This window comes from Polypterus senegalus, chromosome 6 (assembly GCF_016835505.1).
Source record: "Polypterus senegalus isolate Bchr_013 chromosome 6, ASM1683550v1, whole genome shotgun sequence".
Lineage (NCBI taxonomy): Eukaryota > Metazoa > Chordata > Cladistia > Polypteriformes > Polypteridae > Polypterus > Polypterus senegalus.
The window spans coordinates 147,517,393-147,532,971 of record NC_053159.1 but is presented as its reverse complement, the minus strand read 5'-3'; the positions used below and the strand labels follow the sequence as shown (position 1 = coordinate 147,532,971).

The 15,579-nt window shown below is 37.5% G+C and overlaps 1 protein-coding gene across 1 annotated transcript in view; it reads right to left on the bottom strand.

Annotated features, from left to right (window-relative positions):
* LOC120530667 (low-density lipoprotein receptor-related protein 1B-like) overlaps positions 1-15,579 on the bottom strand; it is a 1,848,048-nt gene that overhangs the window by 869,551 nt on the left and 962,918 nt on the right. Inside the window, exons 9-11 of the mRNA XM_039755091.1 lie at positions 1,822-2,044; positions 1,405-1,591; positions 428-571 (exon numbers count right to left, since the gene is read on the bottom strand). Coding sequence (XP_039611025.1) covers positions 428-571; positions 1,405-1,591; positions 1,822-2,044 — 554 coding nt within the window. The remainder of the gene's footprint in view (positions 1-427; positions 572-1,404; positions 1,592-1,821; positions 2,045-15,579) is intronic.

The window sequence follows — 15,579 nt, the reverse complement described above, 5'->3', positions numbered from 1 at the left end:
AATGGACAGATGTAATTGGTTTTCATGTATGCTTTATCATTTTCTCCTTTGTTTTCTGTGTGTTTTAACAAATCTGTATCTTTATATGTACTACTATATCTTAGGCACAGTTTCTAATGTACAGTATATGTAACTTGCCAAGCAAAAATTAATCAATGCTAGTAGCTTACAATGAGACTTAAAGTGGAAGATTTGTTTTTGCGTTTTCTTTTAACTGTTATAAATCACACTTAACTGAGTGAAGTAACACCACGTCAGCTTTGTGGTAATTGACAAAAGTAATTAAGAAGAAACTCCCAAGAAAAATAAATACAGCAAATTAAAAGGCTAAATCTATGAAAGTAAACTGAGGTAAGTGAGCATAAGTGCTGCCAACTCCACGAGAGAGACAGAAAAAAACCGAGATGTTAAAAAAAAAACAACTCACTTTTGCATGATTTTCCATCACTCCCCAGGATATATCCAGTCCTACAGCGGCAGGTTCTAAATTTGTAGTTGCCACTAAACAAGCAGATGTGTGAACATCCTCCTGATTTCCCATATGGGTCTGCTTCACATGCATGATTTCTTACTGCAGAATATAATACAAGGTAATTTATTCTACAACATTCTGTAAAACTGTCAGTTTATACTTAACAATGATATCTTTTCAAGTTTGATTTTAATGAAATCACTTTACAATTTGTAAAAAAAAAAAAATCAATCTCCTGTCATTATCACCACAAGGGTGAGGCAAGCATGAATACAACACTTGTATGGTACCTGTTGTTCAAAAAGATCAGTGTACAGTAATAATACTAGCAGCTGTTGGTGCCTTGCATAAATAGAAAATAAGTTCATCATATGCAAAATGCTCTTTTTTATTGCTTAATTGAGTGCTTTCCATATTGAAAAGAAGAAAAATATAATAGAAATTAGCATGATTCTCACAGTTAATGGTGAGAAAGGAGATATATATATATATATATATATATATATATATATATATATATATATATATATATATATTTTGGATTAGAAGCACATAAATAAATGTATGGTTATTGAAGCTATTGCACTGTATATACTAGTTGTGTAATTAAAATATAACTAATTTGTTTTATTACTTATGTAAAAACTGGAATACCCAAATTCTGGCATTTTATTTAGCACTTTAATGGTGACGGCTCCAACTATTAGCCTTCCATTTATTTAATTCTATATAATAAATTTCATAATGAGTACTATTAGAAACATCTTTACATACTAATTAGTTTTACAGAAAACAAAATAAATAAATGCATTATGTCCAAGTTTAAAATGTTGTTAATTAGTGTTTCAAATGTAACATAAGTAATATTGCAAGCGCTTCAAAACCGCTAAATCAATCACAAAGTGTTACCAGAACATTATATTTTGCTTTACCTGTAGGTTGAGACAGCTTATGGTAGACCCGAATGCTCCTAGCAGTGTTCACTTGTGTTATAACCTTTAGATCTGTGCCATTAAACCGATTGATCTTCACCACATCCACTTTATTACTTTTACCAACAACAGAACTGGTTGCATATAAATAATCTTCAAAGACTGTTAATCCATAAAGATACGAAACCTGAAATTATTTAAAAGTCATATTAGCTTCAATAGAATATTGTATGTTCTGCTTTATTATAAAACAAGTTTTTTGATTTACTGGTATAGGCTTAATTCCATTTATTTTTCATACATATCCTTATAATGAAAAACTAGATAGAAAAAACAGAATCTAATACACAATGTGATTATGAAGCAGAATTGTCACAAATTGGAAACCAGGTTTGTGTGTACAGCTATAATACTCACATCTTTTCCCTGAATCACGGTATGCCGGTTTCCACCGTTGTAATCAACCACTTCTATGTAGTCCAAATATACATCGGCCCAGTAGACCAGTTTTTTCACTAAATCCAGTGCAACTACTGTTGGCTGTTCAATTTTATTATCCACAATTTTTGTTCTGTTTGTTCCATCCATGTTGCACCTTTCAAGTTTGGCAACATTTCCATAGTCGGTGAAAAAAAGCTTCCTAAAGAGAATATAAAATTTTAATTAAAACAAAATTATAATCAGATTTCTTCTAGAAATGTTTAAATGAATCATTGTTTTGTTTGCTTAATTATGCAGAATAACTAATTGCATTGTTTACCGTGAAACCCTGAAAAGGCATATGCTTAGAGCAGAAGTGTTATAATTACACACAATGATAGTCAAATAAGATTATAACACTTCTGATATAGCTCCACAGCCATCTTCAAGAGGCAAAATAGGAGCGAAAGTGAAGCTGCCCAATTTAAATAATGGTGCATCTAAAATGTAATATTTCCATTGACGAACAAGAAACCAATTTAGCATAATCAGTTAAACATCTGTTATGTAAATTAAAAATTCTGTATATTCTGTAATCAGAAATGCTGGCTCTGCTCTACTTTTTCTATCATTTTGTGTGCCAGAGTCAGTGACAAACAAAAGCAATAATGAACCTATGTCTTATTTCTAAAAGATTCCGTATCTTAGTAGTTGCTGCAATCAGTAAAGATTTGCCAGTTTTCTATCTCCTATAACCATCTGAATGTTGAAAAGGAAAATACACTCCAAAGTGTTTTAAGAATATTGTATCGTGTTTGCTTGAATGGCTCCTTAAAAAAATCTGTTGTTAAGAAGGTCCTCTAAAACAATATATTCCCCTACATATGGTTTAAGTGGCACGCGGGCATCCCGGCCAGGAGATATGGAAGATCTTTTACCCAGAAGAGAGAACCGGAGTGAACATAAAGAGAGGTCGCACCTGGACTAGGTGGCCCTAATGGATGGACGTACATCCCAACCAGTACTGATGGGTTTTTACCTAGGCGGGAAGCCCCAAATAAATGGTCAGACGTTCCGACTGGACATGGGTTTAAAACCTTCCCTGGTCCTGAAAAAAGAGGACAGGGAAAGACAGTCTCTGGGGGAGGCTTAATTCCCCCAGGCATTAGATGACAGCAGCCTTCCATATTGGTGCCCATTCAGGAACCAGCAGGGAATGCCGAGAGTTGTAGTCGAGCAACACAGCCCCATCTGGGGTCCATGGGTGCCGCAAGAGGCCACTGAAGATAGATGTGCTCCCCAATTTATGGAACTTCCGTATGACCCAGAAGTGCTTCCAGTGGGCAGTGGCCCTGGCATCAGAAGTACTCCCGGATGCTGAATAAAAGGGGCCACACTCCCTTATTCAGGCGAGTCGGAGTTGAGAGGAAGGAAGGCAACACTCGACTGGAGGAGGGTATTGCGGTGGTGAGAGACAGCTAGAGAGTATTGAGAAAAGAGAGAGACAGCTTGTGTTTTTCTGTTACTTTGCGGGTATTGTGTTGAATAAGTACCTGTTTATTTGAACCTTGGACAATGTTTATGTGATCGTGTTTGGGGCTCATTGGTGCCAACAAGGGCAAGGAGTACATCGGGTAAACTGATTTGTGTTTTGTGAACTTCAGGGCTTGTGTAATGGTAATTCCACCCAAATCAAGGGTTGGTTGCATAATGCCTCCCACCGGTCTCCTGAAGACCTGCAATGGAAAGATGAATGCTATCACTTCTGGGTTCTGGTCCTCTGAGCCCGCCACTTCTACATTGTACACTTCTTAACCAGCTTCACTGCCATCTTGACTTAAGCCTTGTTGTAGACTTGTGTTTGTGAAGACGTTTCTCAAATTACATGACAACACTGTGTTTATTATTTTGTTTCAAATTATACAGGGTTTGCCAAAGGGTGACCCAAATCTTTATCTTTGCTTGTGTTTTCAATTACAGTTTCTATTAAATAAAACAAGGTTAGGTATTCTAACAGTGTCTGACAGTGGCAATATTTTGCGTGTTGGTTGGACATTCACTGGAATTTCACTACACTCATTACTATTACTACTACTTTAGATACTCAAACCTTGCCAGCAGTGCTAACAAACTGAGTGCATGCTCTTGATTTAATCCCATAGAATGCAAATTGGCATACAAACAAAAGTTGATTCCTGTCTCGCTCCCAAAGTTGTTAGGATAGGCTCTGGCACCCGTAACCCTAAACTGGATTAAGTAGGTTTAGAAATAGATGGACAGTAAATTCAGATAAATGGAAGCATTTAATTAGATAGTTTAGTTAGAAACATTCATAATATCACTCAAGTAATGTTTTGATGAGGAATAATGTATACTACAATACAAAAATCACTTAATATGTTTATAAAACTAAGACTTCCTGACATGTGTTCGAACAGCAGCTAAGAGAAATTCATCATATCATAGAATGAATAGCAGCACAGTTGAATGATGCCTAAAAAAGACAAGAGGCCCTGTGGTTTTCAATTTGCACAATAATCAGTCTTGTGACATCTACAGAATTAAAAAATGTCTCCTTTTAGAAATGCTGACTCCATGTCTCTTTTTTAACATATATCCATCCATCTGCATCTGAGTCTGCTTAATCCTCTTTAAATTATCACTGCTGTATTTTTATTTAACACCAGATTAGGTATACACATTTCCATCTTTCTCTCCAATTTCCACTGATACCTAATAGTAGTAATGTAATAAAATGTATAAACACCAAAATAAAATTATTAGATAATAACAAAGTTAACACTACTCTTACAACTAGACCCTAGCTAGGCATCGGACATATATACAGTATTATACTCAACTGTGAGTGTATTCAACTGTGAATGAATCTGAATAGAATGTGGATGGGAACAATGAGATACTTCACTGAATATAAAAAATTCTAAACCAATCCACTGCCTTAAGAAGGTGGAGCTCACAGTAGGGGCGGGGATTTAAAGAGCAAACAACAATGCTGTTCTTGTCAAAGCTTGTGGTTACCATGCATAAATTCTCTATGACTAAAACGCCTCTCAAAATCATCCCTATCAAACATAAACAGGTGTCATGTGTATGGAGGAAAATTTCGGACAAAATTAAATAAATAAATGGGTAAATAAATAAAATTACTGTGAAATGTGAGCATAAATAAATAAATGTGTCATGAAATGAGAGCCTAAATAAATAAATATGTCATGAAATGACAGCATAAATAAATAAATGTGTCACGAAATATGTTTTTTGTTGCTTATTTATTTAATTTTGTCCGCAACATTCCTGCAAACCGTCATGAAATACGACTTGAAATAAAACTGTCACTTTCACTCGTCAAAGTTGAGAGGGTGGGCTCTAACACGCCCTCTAGTTACTGATTGGTGAATCGAAGCACAAGAATTAATTAGAAAAATGCTTACTACTGCCGATGAAATGGATTCTGTCGAAGGTATTACGTATTTCAGAGAGAGAATTGAAGATTTATCAGAAGAAGTTACAATGTAGATTAAACTATTTTTGAAATTATCGAAGAACAGGTGGAACGGACTCTACAACACTCCTGTTCAGGTGACACAGTTCCCTGCTCTGGACATCCATCCTTTAGTAATTAGGATGTGGGTTTTCAGAAGGAACTGCTGCTGGCATGGCATTGTCAGTGGCCAAGTTTTCCACTATCTACTATCAAGATTTTTGTGAACTGACTCCGACATGTCTTCTCATTCCAAGAATCACGTCCAGCCCTACGAGGCTACATTTTCTACAGACATGCAAAGACAAGTGGCTACCCAAAGGTTCAAAAAAGCAGACAATGCTATCTATAGTGCAGCAAAAGTGCCTAACAATAAACCATTCACATTTGTATAGTTTAAATATCAGCATGTCTACCAATAACTATGTTCAAGATGATTAGCATAGACAGATCAAACTTACTTATATCACATGTATTATTAACAACTAACTTTTTAAGCCCTACTGATGACTAGAATTTGAACATTCCAAACTAGGAAAGACAAGAGGCATGTAGGTATTAGACAGTATTAGAGCATTGTGTCCATAAAAATTTAGACATGCTTTAGGAGTTAGGCTCCCGTTTGAGAATTCGGTGGGAACAATAGCTGTAATACTAAATAATCTGTAAACTGGGCAATTGTTTCATCCTTAGTCTATCAAGTTGGTGCTCAAAACTGTAGTTCTAAAATATTTTGGTGTGAAAACAAGTCTTCTGCCATGACATGGTGAGTTTTAGAGAGTTCATTCATGAATCTCAAACCCAGGACCAGACCAGATAGTACAGGTAAGAGGAATGCTAATCTGTTTCCAGCAGAATTGTTCTCATGAAATTACTATGCTTCTGACTAAATTACTTGAGACTACTTTTTCCAGCTCAGAATACTTCTTTAGGATTTGAACCAGTACTGAAATATATGACGAGGAATTTATGACACTCTGAACAGGACTCAATTGTGCTCTTTAGGGGGTTTTAATGATTAATTATTATTATTAAGAAATATAATGTGTTTTTTTAGTATCTCTGGAAATTTAGCAAGCAAAAGAGGTGTTTTCTTTGTAGCAGTTAGTCGTTCTGTTCTCTCAAGGAAGTAATACGTAGGAAGTAGTGATGAGCAAACCCTGAGGAGTTCGATTCACCATGAGTTTGTCAAAATTTCAAAATTGTTCAGGAATTTGGATGAACTTGTAAAATGCACAGAAGTCAATGCAGAGCATGCAAAGAATGTTTGCACACAAGGATCAGTGCTATATATCCAGTGGCAGTACTCATAATATTTTCATTACGGACAGGTAATGTACCCATCAGATGACAATGCTGCAAGGTTTTTTCTTTTTCATTTAAGATGGAAATCTGGCTTCAGTACTGATCAGGTCATGATACCATGCAAAGCAGATGGCAATATGTATGTGTGAAAGTTCTGTGCATGGCTGCGGCTGCACCTCTGTGATGTCACGCATCACCTTGCCTTGCAAAGCATCACAAAAGCATAGAGTAAAAACTTTCTTCTAAGTTGGTCACATGACGGATTTATAGGAAAATATTCATCGGGCAAGGTCATTGATGAACACAGTATATTCACGGCAAAAATGCTTTGGAGATTTTCACCTGTCAACCCTAGTAGGGAGTTGGGGCTGCATACATGCATATAATGATGAAAGCAAGAAACAAAACATTTTCTGTAATGAGAAAACTCCAGTTCTGTTACAGCTTGTGTATTTTCTCACAGAGTTGTCATGTTTTAGACCCTTTGACCAGCAATACCACTTGTGCAGTGAGGCAGTGGTACTTTCTAAACGTTTGAAAACACTTTTACACAGCAGGACAAAGGCTACACTTACTCGATTTTCTGTGTATTCAATAATGTCTTCAATATCAGCGTAAGCCAAAGAGAGTAAAGCATGTCACTTGCCAGCAATAGCCAATGCTATGGATTTAGCCACCCTACTGTGTTTTATCTACAGGGAAGGCTTCAGCTAACTGGTAGGACAAATTAGCATCCAAGTGCTGGTCATCCTCGAATGACCACACCAGAGTAACACCGACATATCAGAGTAGTCCATCTGAGAAATTGTTTCAGGTGTGTCACCTGTGCTGCTGTTGATATTGTCAGCAGACCCTCTTAACAACAGGATAGTGAGGGACAGACTCCATGCTGCTGGCCTTGAAGCAAGACAACACATCAGTTGCACCCTGTTCACATATCTTTGATGTCTAACCCAGCGAGACATAGTCAGGCAACGCAGAGATTGCATACTCATGACCATCCCAAGGAGTCAGTTCTGGTGTGCCATTACTGTCCTGGTCTGCCTTCATTGCTAACTTTAACCCCAAAGATCACATCTGGGATGCCCTGAATCATAACATTTGGAGATGTGACTCTGTGCCTGCCAATGACCAACAATGTGTTCAGGCTATTCTGAAGGAATGAAATAACATGAGACATTTGCATATTCAGAGGTTTATAGGCTCTGTCAAGCAGTGGTGGTCACATAAGATAAAGGATAAAGGTATACCAGCTGACTGTCCAGATATGATCTATACGTGGCTGACTAAAAGAGTTCCCTTATTAGCTCATGCTGAAAAAAGACTGTTTCTGAGCCAGATTGTGGCATTGTGACTGATTGTTCACCGTTGTGCAAATTTTCAAACCGAGATGCTTTATGGTGCAAGTCCATGTCAATACAATTGGCGATGAGGATGTGATTTAGGATATTATGTCAAAGTCTTTGTAATAAAGAGTCTAAAAGGGAGATCAGGGTCAATAGTGTAGAACTCTACCATGATAAAACAGTTACATCAGGAGTAAAGATAAGATTTTGAGTCTAGTATACCTCTGAAACTCCCTTAATCTAAATCAGGGTTGTAAAGGACGAAAATATTAAGGCTGAATGCAACTGTTCAAGTGATCATGTGATTCTAGAGTAAAGAGAGAAGCTTCAAAGTTTACTGAAGCACCTCTTTATTACATTTGTCCACAGGTTGCTAGGTGATACCACTGAAGTGGATAATAAATGTGTATCATTCTGGATTGATTCCTGAAAGTGTGTAACATCTTCAAAAAATAATGGCCAACTCCATTTGTCCTTTGAAGGTATGCTAATTTTACAAACAAATTAATTTTATAGATGTTCAGAATAATAATAAGTAAAATAAATAAAATAATACATTATAAAAAAATATGGAAAGGAAACAACAATAAATGCTCATTAAATGATCAGACCAATTAAGGTCTGGAGGGAATGGAGTCTATTCTAGCAGCATTGGGCACAAAGCAGGGCCCATTCAGGTCGACTTCCACAGTCACACAAGGCTAATCTGGAATAAGTAATTAACACTAGAATCCCTGAAGCCTACGAAAAAACTTGTAATCCCGGCCAACATTAAATCCCTTCGCATCTCTCCCATCTGTGTCTTTTGTTTTGTAAATGTGTCGATCAGCACAAGCAGCAAGCAGCCTGCTGTCCCATCCCCTGCCTTGATGGAGCTGAACTCAGGCAAAAAGTTCTCTTAGCTCAAGCCACAGAAGCTGTCTGTTGTTATGGTCCTGCCTTTGTTCAGTCTGATAACGCTCACGGGACATCATATTTTTGCCGATATAACAAATAGTTCTGAGCAGGCATCAGCCAGAGCACCAACTGTGGTCATTGCTACGCTTGTAAAAAGAATGGAGATAAACACCATCAACTCAGAGAGGGACCACGTGAACGTCACTGAGAGAATAAAACTGAATTATAAAAAAACATGCGCTAACTTATACAAGTAGCCAAAATGTAAATCTGGTGTTCCAGACTCAAATCAAATGTATGTTTTTATTATATTATAGTAATAATAATAACAACAACAACAACAACAACAATAATAATAATAATAATAATAATAGCAGCTCTCTACTCAAAATGTGGAGCACCCAGTCTCAAACCCAGGACCTTTGGGATTTATGGCAGCAATTCTTACCTCCACACTATTTAAGAACATGTCTAAAATTCCTGTCAATTGACATTTGAGCTTGGGGTTTTATCTCATTGCCAGCAACATGTAAATCAAATGCTTTTTTTTTTTGCTTATATTCTTGAGTAAAAGTACATATGATTATTTTATATTAGAACTAAAAGTCTTCACACATTATACACTTCATGTCATTATTAGCATACCATGAAAAAAGTTTCTGCTTTAGGTAAGTGTCCAGTATTTCTTGCCTTGCATTTCCTTTCATCCTACATTTACCCAGATATTTGTAGACATGGAACACACATGAAATGCATGTATTCCAAATAACAAAATACTGTATTATTTACCATATACAATTCCAGGCACCTCACATGCAGATAAAAAACCTTGACTTGAGCTGGGAGAAGTTTTTGCCTAAGCTGAGCTCCTTCAAGGACGGGGATGGGATAGCAGGCTTGTGCTGATTGACACATTTACAAAACAAAAGACGCTGATGGAGAGGTGCGACAGGCTTTAAGGTGGGCTGGGATTATGAGTTTTTTCGTAGGCTTCAGGGATTCTAGTGTTAAACGAACAAGCACATCTGCTTAATATAGGTATTGGTAAACAGACATGTGGACATTTTGACATACCACCCTAAAACAGTCAGGCTGGGTACCCATCACTCTTCCATCTCGACACTCAGCACTAGTGTTCCACAAGGCTGTGTGTTGAGCTCTCTTTCTTTTCACATTTTACATCCATGATTGTATTCCAATTCATAATACATATTAAGTTATTATGTTATTAAGTTTGCTGATGTCACTACAGAAGTATGGCTGATTAAAAACGGAGGTGAGTCGGCCAACAGACAAGAGGTCTGTAAACTAATAGAACGGTATTCCAAAATAATCTGTCACTCAGTACTCCTAAAACAAAAGAATGAAAGGTGGAATTTTTGCACCATTATTCATTAAAGAAGATAGAGTGGACAGAGTGTCTGGTTTTAAATTTTTGGGCACCAATCTCTCCGATGATCTCATGTGCACTGCCAGCACCACCTGTTTGGTAAAGAAGGCGCAGAAGTGGCTGTACATCCTAAGGACAATGCAGAAGGCCAATTTTATCGAGCAGTTACTGGTGTCCTTTTATCATTGCTCCATAAAAAGCATATTTACTTAAGATATCTCCATGTGGTACATTAGCTGTTCTGTAGCTGAAAGAAGGCTATTCAAAGGGTCATCAGATCAGCCCAAAGAATCATTAACACATGCCTATCTTTGTGTTTATACAACCTCATGTCTCTGCTGGGCCAAAACCGTCATTAAGGAGTTGATCCACCCTGGACCTAAGTAGGTTTTTTTACCCCTAGTGGTATTATTTTCTTTATTTATTATTATTTATTTTGTTAACTAGCATCATCAGGGATGGCATTTCACTTTCATTGTACAGTTTTACAATGACAACAAAGGCTTATTATTAGTTTTAATTAATTATTTCATTATTGATTAATAAATAATGTTCTTTTAATGGACAAAGGAATAAACTTAAAATATAGGGAAAGGATGCAGAGCAAAATGATTACCAATCCTTGTACTTAGCCATTCAGAACTGTGTAAGGGAAAGAGCAGGTACAGATAGGAGATTTGAAGATGCTAAGTATGGAACTATAATTATATGAACCTAATGAAAACAAACAGTACAATAATTATATAACTAAGGAGATAGATCTTGGTTAAGAGGAAAGTCATTAAATAGATAAGAGGTTAAAAAACAAACAAAAAAAAAGAATAATGCCAAATAAACAAAATAACAGTAGGACCCAAAGTTCTTAGTTGAAATACACATAACAAAATATCCTGTCAAAATTGAAAATCTTTTCTCTGTCAAATGATAATGTGAACAATTACAAAACACTTCGCAGTAATTCTGTTTATTTTGAAATCCAAAAAATCAAATACCAGTTGATGTCACAATGACATGAAGAGCAGAAACAAAATAGTGGAAATCAAATTGTTATGGCACTGACATAATTAAATTAACAGAAAAATTATTAAGAAGAAGAAAACAGGTGTAAAACATAACATATAAAACAATGGACAGTACAGAAATAAATATTCTCCAAGCCTGTTCGGAATGTGGCCTGGTTGGAGCATTGTAAGCTCTATACTGTTGCTGTTCAAACACAGTTCACCCATATATACTTCTCATAATTTGAGTTATGGGTCTGAGACCATCCAGACAAATACTGTGTCTCCACCAAATAAAAAACACATGCAAAACTTATAGAAGCAACATTTGAATCTAGCATTCAACCCAGCCACCGGGGATGCAGAAGACAGTGCAGTCTTAGTGAGGGTTCCAAGCTCGGGTAAATTGGGGTTGCATCTGGAAGGGCATCCAGCATAAAACCTGTGCCATATCAAACACGTGGATGAGAAGCAGAATGTCCATACCAGATTGGTCAAGGCCTGGGACACCAACAACAGCCACCAATGCTGCTGTCCAGCACGGTATCGTCAGAAACTATAGTACTGCTAGGTGAAGAAGAACAAGATGGGGAAGGAAGGTCCAAAGACAATGGGAGAGGAGAAAGGGAAAAACTGTGCAGTTCGAAGTCGGAACATTGAATGTTGACAATAAAACTGGTAAAGGAAGAGAGCTGGCAAATATAATAGAATGGAGAAAGGTAGATGTACTGTGTGTATAGGAGACTAAGTGGAAAAGGAAGTAAGGCCGGAAACATTGGAGGTGAGTGCAAGCTCTTTAACCATGGTGTGGACAGGAGGAAGTTGGGGTAGGGGTAATTGTGAAGAAATAGTATGTTATAAGTGTTTTAGAGGTGAAGGTCTGACAAAGTGATGAGCATAAAGTTGGAAATTGAAGGGGTAATGTTAAATGTCATTATTGCATATGCTTCACAAGTGGGATGTGAGAAAGAACATTTTTGGAATGAGTTAGATGAAATGGTGGCGAGTATACCCAAAGAGGAAAAAGTGGTGATCTGAACAGACCTTAATGGGCATGTTGGCGAAGAGAACAGTTGGTAATGAGGAGGTGATGGGCAGGTACGGTATTAAAGAGAGAAATGCTGAAGGGCAGATGGTGGTTGACTTTGAAAAATGGATGGAAATGGTGGTGGTGAATACATATTTTAAGAAGGAGAAGAAACACAGGGTGACATTTAAGAGTGGAGGAAAGGGCACACAATTGGACTATATCCTATGTAGGAAATGCAATGTGAAAAAGATTAGAAACTGTAAGGTGGTGGCAGGAGATAGTATATCTAGACAGCATCAATTGGTGGTATGCAGTTTGAATTTCAAGGTTAAAAAGAGTAAGAGAGTCAGAATGGAACCAAGGTTCAGATGGTGGAAGTTGAAAGAGGAAGACTATTATGTGAAATCCAGAGAGGGAATGAGACAGGTGCTGGGGAGGATATGGTGTATGATTGGAACACTACAGATAAAGAGGTAAGAGAGAGAGATAGGAAGGTGCTTTGTGTGACATCTGGACAGAGGAAAGAAGACAAAAAGAATTAGTGGTGGAATGAGGAAGTATATTAAAGCATAAGGAGAAAGAAGTTAGCAAAAACTAATTGGGATAACCAGAGATATGATGAAAGCACGGTTACAATGAGATGTGGCAAAAGGTGAAGCCAATGGTGGCAAAGGCTAATTAAAAGGCCTATGCCAAACTATATGAGGAGAAATGCACTTTGTTTGGCTAGACAGAGGGACTGAACGAGGAAGGATGTGCTGCAGGTCAGGGCAGTATAGAATGCAGATGTAAATTTGATGGCAAGTGGGGAGAGTGGGTTGAAAAGGTGGAAGAAGTAAATTTAAGGACTTAGGAATATAGAAAATGAAAGAGAGTCTAGGTTGAAAGATGTGGAGACAGTAAATCACAAAGTGAAGGGGATCAGCAAGGCTGAATTGAGGGAAACTTAGAAGAGGATGAAAAGTGAAAAAGCAGTTGGCCCAGACAATTTACCAGTGGAGGAATGGAGATGTTTAGGAGAGATGGCAATAGAGTTTCTAGCAAAATTGTTTATCATAATCTTGAAAAGGAAGAAGATACCTGAGGAGTGGAGAAGAAGTATATTAGTACCATTTTTCAAGAATAAGGGAGATATGCATAACTGCATTAACTACAGGGGTATAAAGTTGATCAACTATACCATCACAATATAGGTAAGAGTGGAAGAGTGGCTGAGAGGAGGGGTAGCGATCTGTGAGCAGCATTGTGGTTTCATGCCAGGAAAGAGTACTATAGATGTGATGTTTGCTTTAAGAGTGTTGATGGAAAAGTATAGAGAAGGTCAGAAGGAATTGCATTGTGTGTTTGTGAAATTAGAGAAAATGTATGACAGGGTGCCAAGATAGGAGTTATGGCACTGTATGAGGAAGCTGGCAGTAGCATTAAAAATGTGAGGGTGGTACATGATATGCATGAGGACAGTATGACTGTAATGAGGTGTGCAGTTGGAATGACAACCTGGTTCAAGGTAACAGTGGGATTACATCAAGGATCAGCTCTGACCCTTTCCTGTTTGCAGTGGTAATGGACAGGTTGATAGATAAGGTCAAAAAGGAGTATGCATGGAATATGATGTTCGCAGATGACATTGTGATCTGTAGTGAGAGTGGACGGCAGGTTGAGATGAACCTGGATTGGTGGAGGTATGCACTGGAGAGAAGGGGAATAAAGTCAGTAAGAATAAGATTGAGTATATTGCATGATTTGGAGATGGTGGCACTAATGAAAAGACAGGAGGCAGAGCTGGAAGTTGCAGAGTTGAAGATGCTACAGTTTTCGCTCTGAGTAATGAGGATAGACAAGATTAGGACTGAGTATATTAGAGGGACAACACAGGTATGACAGTTTGGTGACCAACTGAGAGAGGCTAGATTGAGATGGTTTGGTACGTGCAGAGGAGAGGTGAAAAATGTTTAAGATAGAACCGCCAGACAAAAGGAAAAGAGGAAGGCCAAACAGGAAGTTTATGGATGCAGTGAGGAGAGAGATGAAAACAGTTAATTTCACAGAAAATGATTTGATATGTCTGCTATGCTAATGGGCAACACTTAATGGCATTTGCACTTTATTAGCTCATGCCCATTCATGTTTGTTATTCATTATGCTAACAGCCGACACCTGTTTGACATTTTGCCGACTTTGTCTGGTATGCTTTTCAACCATGCCTCCTTATTGTTTATCCACCACCCAGTCTTTGGCATCAACTTTCAGGATGTCATTTTACATTGGTGAAGAGGTTACATGTAAGACTCAGTGCATATCAGTGCATAACAGTGCTTAAACCATATTGGTGAGATTACTTTTAAAAATAATAATGTCTTATAAGGTACAGAATAACATAGTAAAACAAGTGCTTAATTAAAATAAGTGCTGAATCATATTAAACATTCTAATTTTTGTGCATACTATATCTTAATTATCCAGTGTGTGATAGTAAATATTCATGTAGATATATTTCCATATTTCCTACTTTTGCTACAATGTATTTGAGCATATAATTTTAGGCTGAAGAAGGTCCTATGCAGTCACTTTCCCCACATTTAGCTTATGTCATTCATGGACAACTATGCTTTGATGAAATGAATAATATTAGTTTGTCTGTGGTTTTATACATTTTAATTGACAAAAGAGACATTTGGTATTCTTGAAATTCTAAAAAATTAAGAATTTCTTTTCCCTTTACTGTTGAAGCTCATAGGGGGTGCCACTAAGCCCCAAACTCCAGACACAACTGTGCACAGACAGACGCAAGTCCAAATGAAGGTTCTTTTATTTGTGACATTATCTTCAGCAAGTTTCCCCCTGCCTCAAGAACACCACACACTGCAGTGTTACAATAATTCCCCATTCTTCCTTTCCTTCCACACCTCCTAGCAAGCATTGTCTTCTACCTTCTGGCTCAGACTCCTAGATGCAGGTGAGACATCTACTTTTATATCGCTCCTGGGAGCACTTCCGGTACCACCCCATTGCATGATGGACGCATTCCAGGTTAGATGGATGTCCACAAAATAGGTACAATATTCCCTTGCAGCTGCTCCTGTAGGACTATATTGCCCATGTGGATGAACCAATGAGAGTCCACCAGAAGGATGCTGCCACTCTGTAAAAAAGTGGAATACAGCGCCCCAGGTAGCTGTCTCTCTTTGACTTTCTGCTATATTAGCCCACCCAGCTGGGAAAAATACCAGCTGTCAACATGGGCAGTATGCCTGTCCATCCACAAACTTCCATAATAATAGGTT